The sequence below is a fragment of the Bos taurus genome, chromosome 24 (genome assembly GCF_002263795.3).
Source record: "Bos taurus isolate L1 Dominette 01449 registration number 42190680 breed Hereford chromosome 24, ARS-UCD2.0, whole genome shotgun sequence".
In the NCBI taxonomy this organism is placed as follows: Eukaryota; Metazoa; Chordata; class Mammalia; order Artiodactyla; family Bovidae; genus Bos; species Bos taurus.
This window is the reverse complement of record NC_037351.1, coordinates 8,193,229-8,211,719: the sequence shown is the minus strand read 5'-3', so window position 1 is coordinate 8,211,719 and position 18,491 is coordinate 8,193,229. Positions and strand designations below refer to the sequence as shown.

The window sequence follows — 18,491 nt, the reverse complement described above, 5'->3', positions numbered from 1 at the left end:
CATTCCTTCAATTTTCCTCAGATAATTTGGTATGCTGTATCCAACAGTTTGAATTGATTGCTTTTTATATACAAAGATAGATATATATGCATACACCTTTCTATGTGTATGTGCATACATATATATATATATATATCTTTCTGTAGTTAAATTAAGATCATATATTTCTGTTAGTAACAGCTTTGACTGTCTCTTTAAAATTTGTATTATATTTCATTATTTCCAAAATTTCACAGTTAGATCTCCAGTTTTCTGTTGACCTGACAACTAATTAAATTTCACCTTCCCACCTGACTAAATTGTTTCTTCTCTACATATATAGGTGCATTAAATATATGTTGACTGTGTGTGTTAGTCGGTCAGTCATGTCCGACTCTTTGCAACACCATGGACTGTAGCCCACCAGGTTTCTCTGTCCATGGGATTCTCCAGGCAAGAATACTGAATTGGGTTGACATTTCCTCCTCCAGGGAATCTTCCTAACTCAGGGATCGAACCCAGGTCTCTTGCATTACAGGCAGCTTCTTTGCTGTCTAAGCCACCAGAGACTACCTAGTAGGATAAAAGAATCTTAAGTAAATGCAAAAACAGGTACAAGTTTCAACATGCAATAAAAACTATAAAGGAAATGAAAGATAAGTGAAAATAATACTCTGAGTCATTATTCACATTTGGGTAATCAAGAAAGCATTTCAGAGTAAATCATATTTAAACTGGGACCTGAATGATAATTAGGAGGCAGATGAGTATGGAGTTGCAAAAGCTCTTTGTAGGCAAAAGGAAAAGCATCTCTGAATACTCTGAGACAGGAAGGGATTTGATGAATTCCAAGAACTGTGAAAAGATAAATTCCCAAAGAACATCCTGTCTGAGTTCTTTCATCAAGAAAATGTGGATGGAAAACCCTGTCTCTGCCTAAAATTAAATTGATTTTGCCCTGCCTCTCACATATTAGGTTAGCTGGATTTAGAATTCTAGGTTACTCAGCAACTGAAGACATTATTGTATTTATTGTAATAAAGTTTCTTGTTGCTGCAGATTATAAGTCTACTGTTCATTTCTTTATATGTTTTTATTTCCCACTATCTGTCTGTGCTTTAATAATCTCGCCTAGCTTTTTTTTTGTTGTTTCTCAGTTTGTTTACAGTATGACTAACTTTGAATATATTCTTATATTTTTATTTTGCTCAGTATTTTTGTGCAAATTTTTCTGGTCATTTTTCCCCCTCAATAACCTAGCATTGAGAGGTTGCCCTGTCAACAAAAAAGGCAAAATTTCACTTGGAGAAAAGCACTTTTATCTTTGTTCCTTTACTTCCTGTTTGCTTCCCAGCAAGAGTCAACAGATATTTTGGGATTATAATACACAAAGCTTAAGAACAAAGTCCACATATGAGCTAAGGGTGACCAAGCAGAAAGATGAAAAGAACCCAACCTCTGGTGGCAATCACTGAGTTGTTCTATTCCCTCTGCATTACTGACACCTCGCCTTACTATTTCATTTGATAATTAACTAACATAGCCTAGCCAGTTTGTCTTCCTATCCTGTTACATTTAGTGTTTCACAAACGACTTACACCTATTGTGTCATTTAAAGGTTACCATTCTTGGGAGAATGGAATTGAAACATGTATGATATCATATAAGAAAAGAATTGCCAGTCCAGGTTCGATGCAGGATACAGGATGCTTGGGGCTGGTGCACTGGGATGACCCAGAAGGATGGTATGGGGAGGGAGATGGGAGGGGGGTTCAGGATGGGGAACACATGTACACCCGTGGCGGATTCATGTTGATATATGGCAAAACCAATACAATATTGTAAAGTAAAAAAAAAAATAATAATAAATAAATGATAAATGGTTAAAAAAAAATAAAGGTTACCATTCTGTGAAATTGCTATTGTATGCATTTTACAGATGAGGAAACTAGGATTTAAAAAGAAGTCAAAGTTAATGAAGCTTTTTTATATTTTCAAAAAAATTGAATATTATTGGGAATATTGACATAACTGACTATTTAAGAGATTAGTAGATGCTCAGCAAACATTTTTTTTTTTTTTGATCAGTTGCTTAGTTACCTGTCATACTGAATAAGCACAAATGGCATTGAATTCACACAAACTCCAGTGTTTGATTTTCAACCTGTGGACCTCACACACACACATCTACACATAGAAAAGACTGGTGTCACATGTAGCTACTATATTGTGGTTTTGCACCCTTTTTTTTTAACTTTCTCAGGAAAGTTTCCATCATCTATTTTCCATCCATGGTATTTGTACTGTATTTCTTCTTTTGTAGAAAGAGTAGTTTTTATTGAGATGTAATTGACTTAATAATTTCACATAAGTTTAAGGTGTACAATGTGTTGATTTTATGCATTTATATATTGCAATATAATTACCACCATAGTGTTAACACCAACATTATATTACATCATTGTTTAGTTTTTGTGGTGAGAAAATTTAATACCTAGTCTCTTAGCAACCTTGGAGTATATAATACAGTGTTTTGACTATAATCATATCTCCCCAAGTGACAGCCATAGGAAAATGAGTGTTGGCCTTTGTGCCACCGGAAGGAAGATTATGAGACAGGTAAGAAAATGTAGGAAGTTTATTAGGGAGTACACCACCTATGGAGAAAGAGACCAAGTGGCAAAGGGCAGAGAGAACTAGGACCAGGGTAAAGTGATAACCTAGTACCTCTGAGTACCTCTGAAGCTGGGATAGATCTTGGGTGGTGGTTGTTCACTCACTCACTTGTGTCTGACTCTTTGCAACCCCATGGACTGCCATATGCTTGTTCTTCACTATCTCTCAGAGTTTCCTCAAACTCATGTCCATTGAGTCAGTGATACCGTGGACTGTAGCCCACCAGGCTCCTCTGTCCATGGGATTTCTCAAGCAAGAATACTAGAGTGGGTTGCTGTTCCCTTCTCCAGGAGACCTTCCTGACCCAGGGATCAAACCTGGGTCTCCTGCATTGCAGGTGGATTCTTTACCATCTGAGTCAATGGGAAGTGCATAGATCTCGGGAGCTATTGCAAATTGGGGTGAGAAGAGTAGCTCCTGACCAGGCTGCCCCGGAGAGGGGGTGTGGCTTAGCAAGGAGGTTTCTTACAGCCAAGGGGAAAGGGCAGCGATTAGACATTTCCAGTAACTGGTAGAATCCATCCTCCTTCCTGAAGGCGGCCCTGGAGGGCCCAGGACAGTATCCTCTCACCCCAGGTCTTTCCTGCTTATCAACCACCTTTCATAAATCATTCCCTCCTATCCACTTATTGGCTTATCTCTTAGTACTTGTCACAATGAGAAAATTTGCTTGTTTGATTGTCTCTAACCTATTATTTCTGCTGGATTCTAACATCTGTGAGGTTAAAGATCGTGTTGCCTTGTTTACTTTTATGCTAGTCGTTTGCACATAGTAGACCGTAAGTGCTCATTGAATGAATGACTGATATTGTCTCAATTCTACAGAAAGCACTAAAACCACTCTATTTACATTTAACATATAAGATATTAAGTGAGCCCTCTAAAGATGCCACTTAAGACCACAGAAATGTTCTCATTTTAAACGTGTTATCGTTCACCAAGTATCATATGTGTTTACGGATAACACTGAATTCTACAGAAATATACATTCTTTTGATGTCTGTACTTCTTGAGGTCAGAATTGAAGATATAAATAGATACTGACATTTATCCTAATAAGCAGGTGGTGTAAGATATTTTTATAATGTACTTAATTTGGATGAGCATGTGAATTCTTTATTCAAGTAGATGGATTTGATTGTAATAACCATCCAATGTGTCTGAGTCAACTTTTGAGAAGAGAGAATCTGCTCTTGTTGATAGCATTATTACTCACAGCTGGAGTCTAACAAGGCTATCAACAGACCATGAGCAAGTTATTTTCAATTTTCTAAGTGCTTCTCTCTTTTAAATATAGTTGAATCATATAGTATACTGTTAATTTCAAGTTCTCTACATATCAATACACTATTGTTATGCATGTTTGAAATTACAGATGCCAAAATTTTCTAATTTTCTATGATTATTTTTTAAAAATTGAACAAAATAACATAATAACTTAAAAGTTTGCCAATCTCATTTTGTTTTTCCTTCAAATTCATGCATGCAAATGAGCTTATTTGATGCATTTTACCAGCCTTTCACTTGTTATTTAATATTATAAGAAAATGCATTTTAATTCTGTCAGCTTGTCACAGTCAAAATCAGTTAAACTTCAGGGACTTCCCTGGTGGTACAGTGGTTAGAACTTCACCTTCCAATGCAGCAGGTGTGGGTTCCCTAGTCAGGGAACTAAGATCCCACATACCTCATGGCCAAAAAACCAAAACATAAGCAGAAGCAATATTGTAACAAATTCAATAAAGACTTTATAAATCAGATCAGATCAGATCAGTCGCTCAGTCGTGTCTGACCCCTTGAGATCCCATGAATCGCAGCACACCAGGCCTCCCTGTCCAACACCAACTCCTGGAGTTCACTCAGACTCACGTCCATCGAGTCAGTGATGCCATCCAGCCATCTCATCCTCTGTCATCCCCTTCTCCTCCTGCCCCCAGTCCCTCCCAGAGTCTTTTCCAGTGAGTCAACTCTTCACATGAGGTGGCCAAAGTACTGGAGTTTCAGCTTTAGCATCATTCCTTCCAAAGAAATCTCAGGGCTGATCTCCTTCAGAATGGACTGGTTGGATCTCCTTGCAGTCCAAGGGACTCTCAAGAGTCTTCTCCAACACCACAGTTCAAAAGTATCAATTCTTCGGCACTCAGCCTTCTTCACAGTCCAACTCTCACATCCATACATGACCACAGGAAAAACCATAGCCTTGACTAGACAAACCTTTGTTGGCAAAGTAATGTCTCTGCTTTTGAATATGCTGTCTAGGTTGGTCATAACTTTCATTCCAAGGAGTAAGCGTCTTTTAATTTCATGGCTGCAGTCACCATCTGTAGTGATTTTGGAGCCCAGAAAAATAAAGTCTGACACTGTTTCCACTGTTGCGTGATCTATTTCCCATGAAGTGATGGGACCGGATGCCATGATCTTCGTTTTCTGAATGTTGAGCTTTAAGCCAACTTTTTCACTCTCCACTTTCACTTTCATCAAGAGGATTTTTAGGTACTCTTCACTTTCTGCCATAAGGGTGGTGTCATCTGCATATCTGAGGTTATTGATATTTTTCCCGGCAATCTTGATTCCAGTTTGTGTTTCTTCCAGTCCAGCATTTCTCATGATGTACTCTGCATATAAGTTAAATAAACAGGGTGACAATATTGTCACTTTATAAATGGTCCACATTAAAAAGAAAATCTTAAAAAATGAAATCAGTTAAACTTCAACATTTCATGTATTCAGTTCAGTTCACTCACTCAGTCGTGTCCGACTCTTTGTGACCCCATGAACCGCAGCACGCCAGGCCTCCCTGTCCATCACCAACTCCCAGAGTCCACCCAAACCCATGTTCATTGGGTCAATGATGCCATCCAACCATCTCATCCTCTGTTATCCCCTTCTCCTCCTGCCCTCAATCTTTCCCAGCATCAGGGTGTTTTCCATTGAGTCAGCTCTTTGCATCAGGTGGCCAAAGTTTCAGCTTCAAGATCAGTCCTTCCAATGAACACCCAGGACTGTTGTCCTTTAGGATGGACTGGTTGGATCTCCTTGCAGTCCAAGAAACTCTCAAGAGTTTTCTCCAACACCACAGTTCAAAAGCATCGATTCCTCAGCACTCAGCTTTCTTTATGGTCCAACTCTCACATCCATACATGACCACTGGAAAAACCATAGCTTTGACTAGATGGACCTTTGTTGGCAAACTAGTGTCTCTGCTTTTCAATATGCCGTCTAGGTTGGTCATAACTTTCCTTCCAAGGAGTAAGCGTCTTTTAACTTCATGGCTGAAATCACCATCTGCAGTAATTTTGGAGCCCAGAAAAATAAAGTCAGTCACTGTTTCCACTGTTTCCCCATCTATCTGCCATGAAGTGATGGGACAGGATGCCATGATTGTAGTTTTTTGAATGTTGAGTTTTAGTCAGTTTTTTCACTCTCCTCTTTCACTTTCATCAAGAGGCTCTTTAGTTCTTCTTCACTTTCTGCCATAAGGGTGGTTTCATCTGCATATCTGAGGTTATTGATATTTCTCCTGGCAATCTTGATTCCAGCTTGTGCTTCTTCCAGCCCAGAGTTTCTCATGATGTACTCTGCATATAAGTTAAATAAGCAGGGTGACAATATACAGCCTTGATGTACTCCTTTTCCTATTTGGAACCAGTCTGTTGTTCCACGTCCAGTTCTAACTGTTGCCTCTTGACCTGCATACAGATTTCTCGGGAGGCAGGTAAAGTCTTTCACCCTATGTAAATAGTCTAGGAGTTAGGTTTTCCAGGTGATGTAATGGTAAAGAATCCACGTGCTAATGCATGGGATGCAAGAGGCTAGGATTCAGTCCTTGGGTGGGAAAGATCTTCTGGAGGACGAAATGGCAACCCACTCCAGGATTCTTGCCTGGAAAATTCCATGGATAGAGGATCCTGGTGGGTTACAGTCCATGGAATCACAAAGAGTCAGACCTGACTGACCATACCATCATCCTAAACTGACTTTTTATATTTGTGTTTTTAAACTGATTTTTTAAAATATCTTTAATAATGAAATATTTTTCTCCAAAAGTGAAATTCAGTTTTAATCTTTTTTTAGAACAAAGTAAAATGTATCCTGTGAACATAATTTAAATATTTTGACTGTATATACCATTTGATATATTTTCTCGTAACGAAGTGTGCCCAGGCTAGGCCAGGTTCGCTCGACCTCAGCTGTAAGCTAGATTCTCCTATTGGCCCAGACTGTTGTACCTCCAGGCATGTATTCTCCTTTTAAGTACTAAAAATTCTACATCGCCTCTTCCCATCTGAGGAGACTGCTCACATTTCATTGCTCACTTATGTTTTGTCTACTTTTCTAAAACAATTACTGCTAAGAGTAAAGCTTACTACAGTTGGCATACACTAGGAGTCCTCAAACTTTGTGTTGAGTCATAAACATCTGGAGGGCTTGTCACCCAGTGTTGCTGGGTCCCAAGTCCTGAGCTTCTATTAATAATTAAGTAAATCTTGGCTGGAGTTCCCACGCTGCAGGCTTGGGGACCACTCACAGGGAATAGACATTGACTAACACACCCACCTCCTGGGCCTGAGAATAAGGTGACCTTCCCTGAACAAATGGCCTCACAGTGGATCATGAAGGCCACAGATCTACCTACAAGGATGACACATGCTTGGGGGAAATTTGTATTGCCAACAGCAAAGTTTTTCTTTCCTTTCTTCCTATCTGCACATCTCAAAGGTTGTTTATATTTACTTGTGCATGCTAAGTCACTTCAGTTCTGTCTGACTCTTTGCAACCCCTGGACTGTAGCCCACCAGGCTCCTCTGTCCATGGAATTCTCCAGGCAAGAATACTGAAGCGGGTTGCCATTTCCTCCTCCAGGGGATCTTCCTGACCCAGGGATTGAACCCATGTCTCTTAAGTCTCCTGCATTGGCAGGGAGATTCTTTACCACTAGTGCCACCTGAGAAGCTACTTATGTTTACTTAATTCCATTTAAACCAAATTAAGTGAACTGTACAAGCCTAAAGCCACAGCATGGATGGAGAGATAGTTTTACTAAATTGCAAAGGTATTTAGGTAGTTGCAACGAGGTGCATAATTCCTGAGAAAAAGCCATCCTTTTACAAATTGTGACAACCCTTCCATTAAGCTCTGCATTATTTTTGTGGCAGATTCATTATGTTTGTGACAGATCAAGAAAATCTGTCATTAAATGCTCCATTTTCATTCCAAATAATAGAACTGTGTTCCCTGTTGCATATCTCAATGTGAAGCCATCAGGTATATAATTTGGCATTGGGAAATTGTATTCTGAAGGGAAGAAAGGAGAAGTCTGTTTGCATTCTATTAATAAATGTGGTTTGGGGTGTCATTTGCTAAAACACTGCTGTGAAGCCATAAACTGCACTGTTACGGTGAGGCAGGGGAAGGGATTGTGGGTCTGCCTGTCAGCAGGTGTCTAGCTACCTGTCGAGGTCTCTTTCCAGCTGCCATCAGCATTGCTGGGGTTTAAATATCACTGGTTGTGATTCTGACCCCTGTGAGGGGCCAGGCGTTGCAGGACAGCGGCAAGATTCCAGGAGTCTCTCAGCTGTCTGATATTCACATTGTCAGGGGACACTGGAAAGTGTGATGGGTGACTGGTTGTCATGGAGCCCTTCTCTGCCTTTTCCTGAGAGTGGTCAGTACTTTCTCCCCAGGTCCTGCCCTGCAGTCCACACCTTCTTCCCACCTCTGCAGGACTTTCACCTGTTCTAATTGGAGTTCTGAGTCTCATGGAGGCTGAGAGGCCGCCAGTAATAAATGGTGTGATAGCACAGTTCACTTCACACCAGCTTTTCTTCCCTGTGATAACATGTGCTTCACATTCTTTTGTGTTTTCCTTTACTTAATAGAGTATTTGGAGATATCATGTCCATATACAAAAGGCTGCCATATTATATTTAATGGCTTAATGGCTTTTTATTTAATCAGCTCTATATGATGGTATGACATTCATTTCTAATCATTCACTATTAACAGAAAAAGAATTCTGTACTACATATCCACATGGACACAGCATTTCACCCAACCATGTTGTCTATCTGTAGAACACATTTCTGGAAGCAGAATGGCTGGGTTGGGGTTTACATACATTTTTCATTTTAAAGAATTTGGCAAAATATTTCCATTAATCATGATTTTGTGATGTTTTACCAACAGATTATCTTATCACACTTAATCCTGCCAGTCTGAAGACTTGAGGAACAGCACCTTGATGTGTTTTCTTTCATTATACTTTTTTTTATATATAATTGTAGACTGAGTGCAGGAGAAGGGGTGACAGAGGATGAGATGGTTGGATGGCATTACCAACGCAATGGACATGAGGTTGAGCAAACTCTGGAAGATGGTGAAGGATAGGGAAGCCTGGCATGCTGCAGTCCATGGGGTCACAGAATCAGACAGGACTGAAACACCTTAGCACGCACTCACATAAGAAATAGTATGGAGAGATCTGTGTGTATTTTCTCTAGATTCCCCCCATGGTATCACCTTACAAAACTATGGTCGGATATTACAATCAGGATATCAACATCAATGCAGTCAAAACACAGAACTTTTCATCAAGATGAGGATCCCTGATCTGCCCTCACCACATCCTCTGCTCGCCTGAAACTGCCCTCCCCTCCACCTTGATCCCCAGCAGCCATGAATCTCTCCTGCATTTCTGTAATTTTGTCTTGTCAGTATGTTACAGAAATTGGAAAGGTGTTTCCTGAGTTTTGGATGAGGATGAATGGCTTTCAATGTTTAAGATATTCTGTATGCTTTCCTGTGAACTCTGACCTTCCATATTTTATATGGTATGACTTCATATAACTCATTAGTAAGAGACCTGTCCCTTGTTACAGCATTTTCTGTGTAGGACAGACTATTTTATTAGCTATACACACACTGTATACCTATTATGATTAAATTTATTATTCTGTGATCTCATGATGGTATATAGAAAACCTTTCCCCATTGGCAATTTAAAAAAAGTATCTAAGTTTTTGTCCAGTGTTTTCCAATACTTTATGGCTTTTTAAAACTATTAAATCTGATTCTTTTTTATTAGTGGTAGTAATAGTATATGAGTAAAGGTCTCCAATTGTCTACCTAGTTGTCCCCAAAATTTTTGACCATACATTTTTAACTAGTGCCCTCTCATGTGCTTTTCTATGTGTATTATATATTATTTGTATTTTGTATGCATTATTTTTATAAGTACTATGACAGTGTTTTTCAGGAAGTTAAAATGTTCTGAGACTTTCCTAAAGTACTATAACATTATGAGGAACTAAAGGCTTTTTTTTTCTTCATAGTATTAATAAAGATGTTTTCAACAATTACAATATTGTTAATTTTGCACAGCAAACTTGAACTAAAAATGAAAAGCTATGTTAATTCCAACCTGAAGCCAATTAATGTAACCTGTTAATTCATTTCTTTACAATATTGATTATAACAAAGTTGGTTAGGAATCAGTCCCTTCATGGTGGATTCACTCTGGTTTCTTCCCAGATGGGTCCCTTACTTCAGATCTCTGAGCCACATTCACGTGCTTTCGGCATGAATATGGCAGCACTAAAACTTTTTTCTTAGAGAAATAACTAAAACCAGATAGTCTGCTAACTTTTAATACTTAGACTGATTTATCAGATGAACAGTTCTTCTTGTTCTTATTTTTATTACGTCTTATTCTTCATTTATGGATACAAGATTTCTTTTGGAAAACATACATAAAAGCTAAATTTGCATAACATGAAAAATGGGTCATTCACTCAAGTGCATAAAGAGTTGCACTGTATTTTAGCCATACAGAAATACATCTTCCACCTATCGTAATATGCTAATCATAATACAGAAAATATGGAGAAGACCCTGATGCTAGGAAAGATTGAGGGCAGGATGAGAAGAGGGTGACAGAGGATGAGATAGTTGGATGGTGTCACTGACTCAATGGACAGGAGCTTGAGCAAACTCTAGGAGATGGTGAAGGACAGGGAAGCCTGGCGTGCTGCAGTCCATGGGGTCACAAAGAGTTGGACACAACTGGGTGACTGAACAATGACAATCATAATGTTTAACTGCAGAAAGGTAGAGTTCCAGATGAAAAGATACCCATCTGAATTCTTCCTAAAGTGTTCTTCTGTTTTTTCAAAAGAAGTTGCCCATCCTCTGATTTTATCAGAGCAAGCTATAAATAACAGGATCCTTGTTTTCTTTTGAAAGGAACTCGTGGACCTTCAGCATGCCTACTGTAAGCTAAGCAGACAGTACCAGGCAAAGACAGCAGAACTGACTCACGCCAACAACCTCGTGGATCAAAATGAAGCCGAAGTGAAGAAACTGAGACTTCGAGTAGAAGAACTAAAATGGGGACTCAACCAAAAAGAAGACAAGGTACTTTTTAAGTGGAACACATTTTAGATAGATTCAAAATAGCATTTGATAGCATAGAAAAAGCATTTTCTTTTTTATTAGCAAATGGCATTACTTGATATAAAAACTTCACATTTTAAATTTGAAATCAACTAAAAGCATAAGGAAAGAGGAAAATATTACATAGACAACATGCTTGTTTTGTAGTGTTAGTTGGGCATTTGCTACATATGCCCTATAGCTTCAGATACGTTTTAGCTTGGGGGTGTGTGTGGGTGGGCGTGGTATCATTGGTATCATTAAAACTTGATTTTTTTAATGTACTTTTGAAGATTTTATTTGTTATAGTGCTGTGTTTCATATTGATGATGAATATGATAAATATAGCGGTTTTATCATATCAATTTTAGGTTGATTTTGAACATATGTTTGATTAATATACACTGAAGATTGTAGGTGAGTGCTTAGGCTTAAAGAATAAGTTATTTGTGTATTGGCCTTGATATAAAAGTTTATCTCAGTTATAGTCCTTTTTTTTTTTTTTAGCACAAAACTTGATGTTTTAATGGAAATCAGATATATAGAGACATCCAGAGGAGCAGTTAATGCTGGAGATATAAATCTGGTGGTGGTCATGTGTTAATACACAATATTTAAAACCACAAGACTGGCTGAGATTATTGAACAAATAATAGACAAAATCCTTAGGACTCTTTGAACAAAAAGTGTTAGTAGCTTAGTTGTGTCCAACTCTTTGCAACCCTATGGACTGTAGCCCATCAGGCTCCTCTGTCCGTGGAATACTCCAGCAAGAATACTGAAGTGGGTTGCCATTCCCTTCTCCAGGGGATCTTCCCGACCTAGGGATCGAACCCAGCTCTCCCACATTGCAGGCAAATGTGTCTACTAAAATACAGCCCTTTCACAGTCCCTCCTGTCCTTCCTACACATTCACATAATAAATATCTCCTATTTGTTTTGCCAAAAAAAAAAGTTTGTGTTTTAAGCTTTAATTTTACATCTTACAGAAACATGATGTATGTTGTGATTATGATATGATATATATATCCTCTCCAGTGCTTTCTGATGTTCAAAGAACGTAGGCAGCTCAGTTATGTCATGAAACGTCAACTACCTAATGGTCTATGGCATGTTTAAGAATGTGATACCTTAACGGTACACCTGTGACCGGGAGGATTTCAGCTGCAGTTACAAACAACACAGAGAGTTTTCCTGAGAGAAACAGTGCCCCTGTCAGTGTGAGAGCGTCCGTCACCCATGGCGGCAGCTACTTCAGATGGGGTTCCAGGCATTGCATCTGCTCCTGTCGGCCAATTTTCGAGGCAAAAATAATTAGTTCCCTGGTTTAAAAAGTGTGTTTGCAGATACTGCCAAACAGTTGGAAATTAAAAAAAGAAAATGGAAATTGTTTTTCCAAGGGGTGATTCAATAACAGAGCACAGTCCCCCTTTGAAGATTTAATTTTTCATCCAATCTGTTTGCAGTCAAGCAAACCAGATCTTCTTATCTAATAACATCCATGAAAATAGAATTATTTGACCAGTGTGAGGCTCACATATCACCCCCTGATCTGACTATAGCTGACTTGTCCATGGGCATTTTATCCTTGATGTCTCTTTTTATGAAGACGTACATGTTCTTTTTAATGATGTACATGAGTGGTGAAGCTGGACTGTGGAAGAATAAGTCAGAAGAGGAATAGAGGCAGTCTCAAGAGAGTGGTTTGGGGTTTTTACCTCATTGTAGCCTTTATTCCTGTGAATGGTTTTGATATACATGCATTTGTTGCAGGAGGTGGTAAATAAACCTTTGTGTTTGCCAATATCGGCTTTAAGAAATTGCTTGGGACTGAATCATCAGGAAGGAAACTGTGATAATACGCAGTGTTCCAGGGCTAATGAAGTACTAGTTCCCAGAGATCCGATTCAGCCGTCTAATTGTGGAATGTTAAAAACAGCTGTGGTCTTCAGAAGGCTTATATTAGTTGCCCCTCCCTGTAAGAGCATCAGTCTCTCCACATCATCAATGTCAGTCTTGGCACGTGTGACGTTTGCTTTGCCCAAGAAGCAGAAGCTCCGAGTGCCACTCACCATCCAGAGCTTTGCGAACCCAACATGCCTCTTCTCCCATGTATCTTTTCCTGCCATCTCTCATGTCATGAGGCTAGCAGGTCCAAAATTGACATCATTATCTCAGCACGAATTCTGAAACAGGAAGGCTATGGAGCAGAGCCCTTATGGACCCAGACAGCCACATGGGTAAAACAAAAGTCAATATTTATTGTGGTAAGCCACTGACATTTTGGATTTGTTTGTTACTATAGGAAAACTTAGCTAAGGCTGGCTGGTATAGTCCTTCAAACAAAAATGGCCTGTTAAAATTACATGACATTGGCTCTGGTGCTATCTGCAGGTGGTAAGAAAGCTTATGGCAGGTGAGAATGACGACAGCCCATTTTGTGGAGTCTCAAAAGCTTTGGTACATTATTTCCTATAATGCCTTGGAAAGCAGATGATGGACAGAATGAGCTTGTGGTTTTTAGATGAATAGGTATGTGGCTAATACTTTTGTTTGTTTGTCTGCTACTATTGCCTTTGACAAGTACCCAAAGGAAAGATGAATTCAGAAAAGACTTGTTGAATTTTCAAAGAGATATGTAAGGTAATACAGAAATTTAAGTACTTCTGTGACTGCCAGGGTCTGATTTTCATTTGCAAATGCTGAGACAGAAAACTGAGCATGGCTTTGAGCAATGAACATTATTTAAGGTTGAGCTTTTAAGCAAGGGCCAATTCAGTGGTGTGGCTTTCAAGCCTGTTGTTAAAAGCTCTTCATTAAGGTCATTTTCTGTAAACCCTTGAAGTTGAATAAAATGGCACAGGGAGAAGACAGATTGTGCCTCTCCCAGAATATCCCACAGATTCAAGGCAACTACCGGTAGCTCAGAGGCAAATCAACATCTGCCAGAGAATTATACATGGGACAGCTGACCTGTGGAATTTACTGAAATCAAAAGAAAAACAAAAACGCTGTTAGCTTTTGTGAAAAATATGCTGACAAATGAGTTTCCAGCCTGCGATAAAAGAGACTGATTTCTCAAGATCTAAAAGAACCTTCAGTTCCTCCAAAGGTTGTGGGCTGAGCAATGCTGTCAACACCAGAACACAGGGAGTAATGTCCAGAGCTATATTCAGATATGGACACAGCATGTAGTGAGGGAAGACCAACTACAGAACAACGCCAAGGACATTAGAAAAGCAGTGACTCGGCAACTGTTATGAGGAGGCTTGCTCAGCATGCATTAGGCTTAGTTGCTCAGTTGTGTCTGAGTCTTTGTGACCCCATGGACTGTAGCCTGATAGGCTGCTGTGTTCACAGGATTCTCCAGGCAAGAATACTGGAGTGGGTTGCCATTTCCTCCTCCAGGGGAATCTTCCCAACGCAGGGATTGAACCCGTGTCACCTGGGTCTCCTGCGTTGGCAGGCAGATTCTTTACCACTGAGCCATCTGGGAAGGCCCAGGCAAAACCCAACAGCTTTCCCCATGAGCAAGATATGAGCTTCTTGAAATATCTGCCAAGTTAGATTTTATAAATAGCTTCTATTTTCTCTTATCAGTATGAAAGTTTTTATTGTAATTTTCTTGCCATAGTTGCAGTGTAGGATGTTGAGGGTATGAATTACTTGCCTTTTGAGCACATAGATTTCTGGAACAAGAGAAGGCATATTGAGATGTGATATAGATTGCAGATCTTCGAGGCCTAGGCTGTGGTTGAAAGGTTGCTTGGGTAATTTCTCTTGGGGAAGGAGTGAAAGTGTACAGGTGTGTATTTTATACTACTTGTTGCCCCATCTGTGCAAGGAATACAGTTCCCAAGCATAAATGGTAGGCATGTGACTTGTTTGGCAAATGGAATTTGTGGGGTTTTGAAATAGAATCTTTTGAAACTATAATTCCTTGTAGATAAGTATTTGGACATACTTCATGTTTGAAACTTAAAAATAGATGTTGAAATACACGTTCAAAACATAAAATAGTTCAATGTTCTGCACCTCTACATCCAACCAGTTGATCACCGGGGGTGACTGATCCAAAGAAGGATCAACTCTCATGGGTCTGTAATCTGGATTACTTAATTGCAGTTTTCAGTCTTCAGTTTTTCTCTGATTAAAGGTCATCCCTCTTTCTGATGGCTGGGCATGAAAATATTCCTTATGGAAATAAGATTTCACATTAGATAGCAGCCAACATTTCTGTAATTTGACTTATCATTGAGAAGCAAGGAAAATTCTGTCAGTTTCACTGCTGAGCTTTTTAATTTCACAGTAGCAAATTCTTCAAATTGCAATTAGTTGAGATTAATGTTTAACTGGAACTGTCAAATACAAAGTTCCCGACTCCCACAAGTCAACAAATTTTAAATAAATGAAAATGAGATATTAATCCTCTATACAGTAGAGAGAAATAGATATTTGGAGGCCCATGAGAGAAACCCAGGGTCTGATTAAAGGAAGGAGCAAATTAAAAAATTCTTTTTTTGAACGAGTTGGTTTTCTTTAAGCAAATTACCCCCAAGTCTAATTTGACATGTGTTTATTAGAAGTTAAACATTCTTTTCTCATCATTTCATTGAAGTCTTTCTGTGAATATATATATTACATTATATGATGGTAAAATTTAATTGAGACTTCACTACTGTAAGGCAGAAATAATTACATATATATCCACATTAAAATACCAAAATAACTGACCACTGTAATAAATATGGTGTGAAAAGCAGCCTAATGAATAATATAATGATGCAGTAACCAAAGTTAGTAGAGACCAAAAAGGCAGTACCTAAGAAGCAAGGAGTATAATATAAACAATTACTATGACACATGGGTACTTTACACTGTATGACTAGTATTAAGATGATGGAAGGACTGAATGAGATAAGGCTTGCCAAGGACTATTTTAAATTTTTCAAAGCAATACCATATCATATAAAGAAAGAAAAAGAAAAAAAAATCAGCTATTATCTTACTGTCATATCCTGTTACTGCAGTGTATATTAACTTCAAATGCCCCGGCAATTTTATGCAGAGGTGCAGTCCTCATTCACAAATAATATACTCAGTCGGTTACCATAGCTTTCTTGCTGCTGTGTACTTTTCATACTTGCTATTTCAAGGAAAGGTGTAATATTTATCTCCTTGTTTATAAATTATTTAATAAACCAACCCTTTTTTACTGAATGTCATTTATATTTTTTTTTCACAACATAACTTTACCATGACTATTGTCATGTACAGTTGACCCTTGAACAACACGGGCTTGAACTGTGTGGGTCCACTTAATAGGAAGATATGTTTCAATAGTAAATACTACAGTACAGCCCAGTCCATGGTTGGTTAAAAGTGCAGACATATAGGGCAAATGGTAAGTTATAGGATGATTAACTTCTAAGTTCAAGATTCAAAAGTACAGACCTTTTATCCCCCACTGGGAAGAAAAAGTCTTCTAAATGGGATTGCATGACCCAGATAACCACAATGGTGTGATCACTCACCCAGAGCCTGATATCCTGGAATGCAAAGTCAACTGGGCCTTAGGCAGCATCAACACGAACAAAGCTAGTGGAGGTGATGGAATTCCAATGGAGCTTTTTCAAATCCTGAAAGATGATGCTGTGAAAGTGCTGCACTCTGTATGCCAGCAAATTTGGAAAACTCAGCAGTGGCCACAGGACTGGAAAAGGTCAGTTTTCATTCCAATCCCAAAGAGAGGCAATGCCAAAGAATGTTCACACCACCGCACAATGGCATTCATCTCACACGCTAGGAAAGTAATGCTTTAAGTTCTCCAAGCCAGGCTTCAACAGTACGTGAACCATGAACTTCGAGATGTTCAAGTTGGATTTAGAAAAGGCAGAGGAACCAGAGATCAAATTGCCAACATCTGTTGGATCATGGAAAAAGCAAGAGAGCTCCAGAAAAACATCTACTTCTACTTTATTGACTGTGCCAAAGCCTTTGACTGTGTGGATCACAACAAAATGTGGAAAACTTTTAAAGAGATAGGAATACCAGACCACCTTTACCTGCCTCCTGAGAAATCTGTATGCAGGTCAAGAAGCAACAGTTAGAACTGGATGTGGAACAACAGACTGGTTCCAAATCAGGAAAGGAGTGTGTCAAGGCTGTATTATTGTCACTCTGCTTATTTAACTTATATGCAGAGTACTCATGCCAAATGCCGGGCTGGATGAAGCACGTGCTGGAATCAAGGTTGCCCGGAGAAATATCAATAACCTCAGATATGCAGATGATACCACCCTATGGCAGAAAAAAAAAAGAGGAACTAAAGAGCCTCTTGATGAAAGTGAAAGAGCAAAATGAAAAAGTTGGCTTATAGCTCAACATTAAAAAAACTAAGATCATGGCATCCAGTCCCATCACTTCATGGCAAATAGATGAGGAAACAATGGAAACAGTGAGAGACAGTGATTGCAGCCATGAAGTTAAAAGACGCTCGCCCCTTGCAAGAAAAGCTATGAGCAAACTAGCCAGCATATTAAAAAGCAAAGACGTTACTTTGCCAACAAAGGTCTGTCTAGTCAAAGCTATGGTTTTTCCAGTATTCATGTATGGATATGAGAGTTGGACTATAAAGAAAGCTGAGTGCCAAAGAATTGATGCTTTTGAACTGTAGTGTTGGAGAAGACTCTTGTGAGTCTTGAACTATAAGGAGATCCAACCAGTCCATCCTAAAGAAATAAGTCTTGAATATTCATTGGAAAGACTGATGCTGTAGCTGAAACTCCAGTACTTTGGCCACCTACTGGGAAGAACTGACTCATTGGAAAAGACCCTGATGTTGGGAAAGCTTGAAGACAGGAGGAGAAGGGGACAACAGAGGATGAGATGGTTGAATGGCATCACCGACTTATTGGACATGAGTTTGAGCAAGCTCTGGGAGCTGTTGATAGACAGGGAAGCCTGGTGTGCTACAGTCCACAGGGTCACAAAGAGTCAGGCACAACTGAGTGACTGAACTGAATGAACAGAAGTAGGATTATTTAGTTAAAGGATATGACTATAATATGGCTCTTGATACATTCAGAATTACTAATTTTCTTTGCCTATAAATGACATGGAGAAGGCAATGGTACCCCACTCCAGTACTCTTGCCTGGAAAATCCCATGGACGGAGGAGCCTGGTGGGCTGCAGTCCATGGGGTCGCTAAGAGTCAGACACAACTGAGCAACTTCACTTTCACTTTTCACTTTCCTGCATTGGAGAAGGAAATGGCAACCCACTCCAGTGTTCTTGCCTGGAGAATCCCAGGGACGGGGGAGCCTGGTGGGCTGGCGTCTATGGGGTCACACAGAGTCGGACACGACTGAAGTGACTTAGCATAGCATAGCATAAATGACAGGTC

The 18,491-nt window shown here is 39.2% G+C and overlaps 1 protein-coding gene across 2 annotated transcripts in view; it reads left to right on the top strand.

Annotated features, from left to right (window-relative positions):
• CCDC102B (coiled-coil domain containing 102B) overlaps window positions 1-18,491 on the top strand; it is a 282,031-nt gene that overhangs the window by 190,505 nt on the left and 73,035 nt on the right. For both annotated transcript variants that reach the window (XM_059881014.1, XM_015460067.3), the window contains exon 7: window positions 10,897-11,067. In XM_059881014.1, coding sequence (XP_059736997.1) covers window positions 10,897-11,067 — 171 coding nt within the window. The remainder of the gene's footprint in view (window positions 1-10,896; window positions 11,068-18,491) is intronic.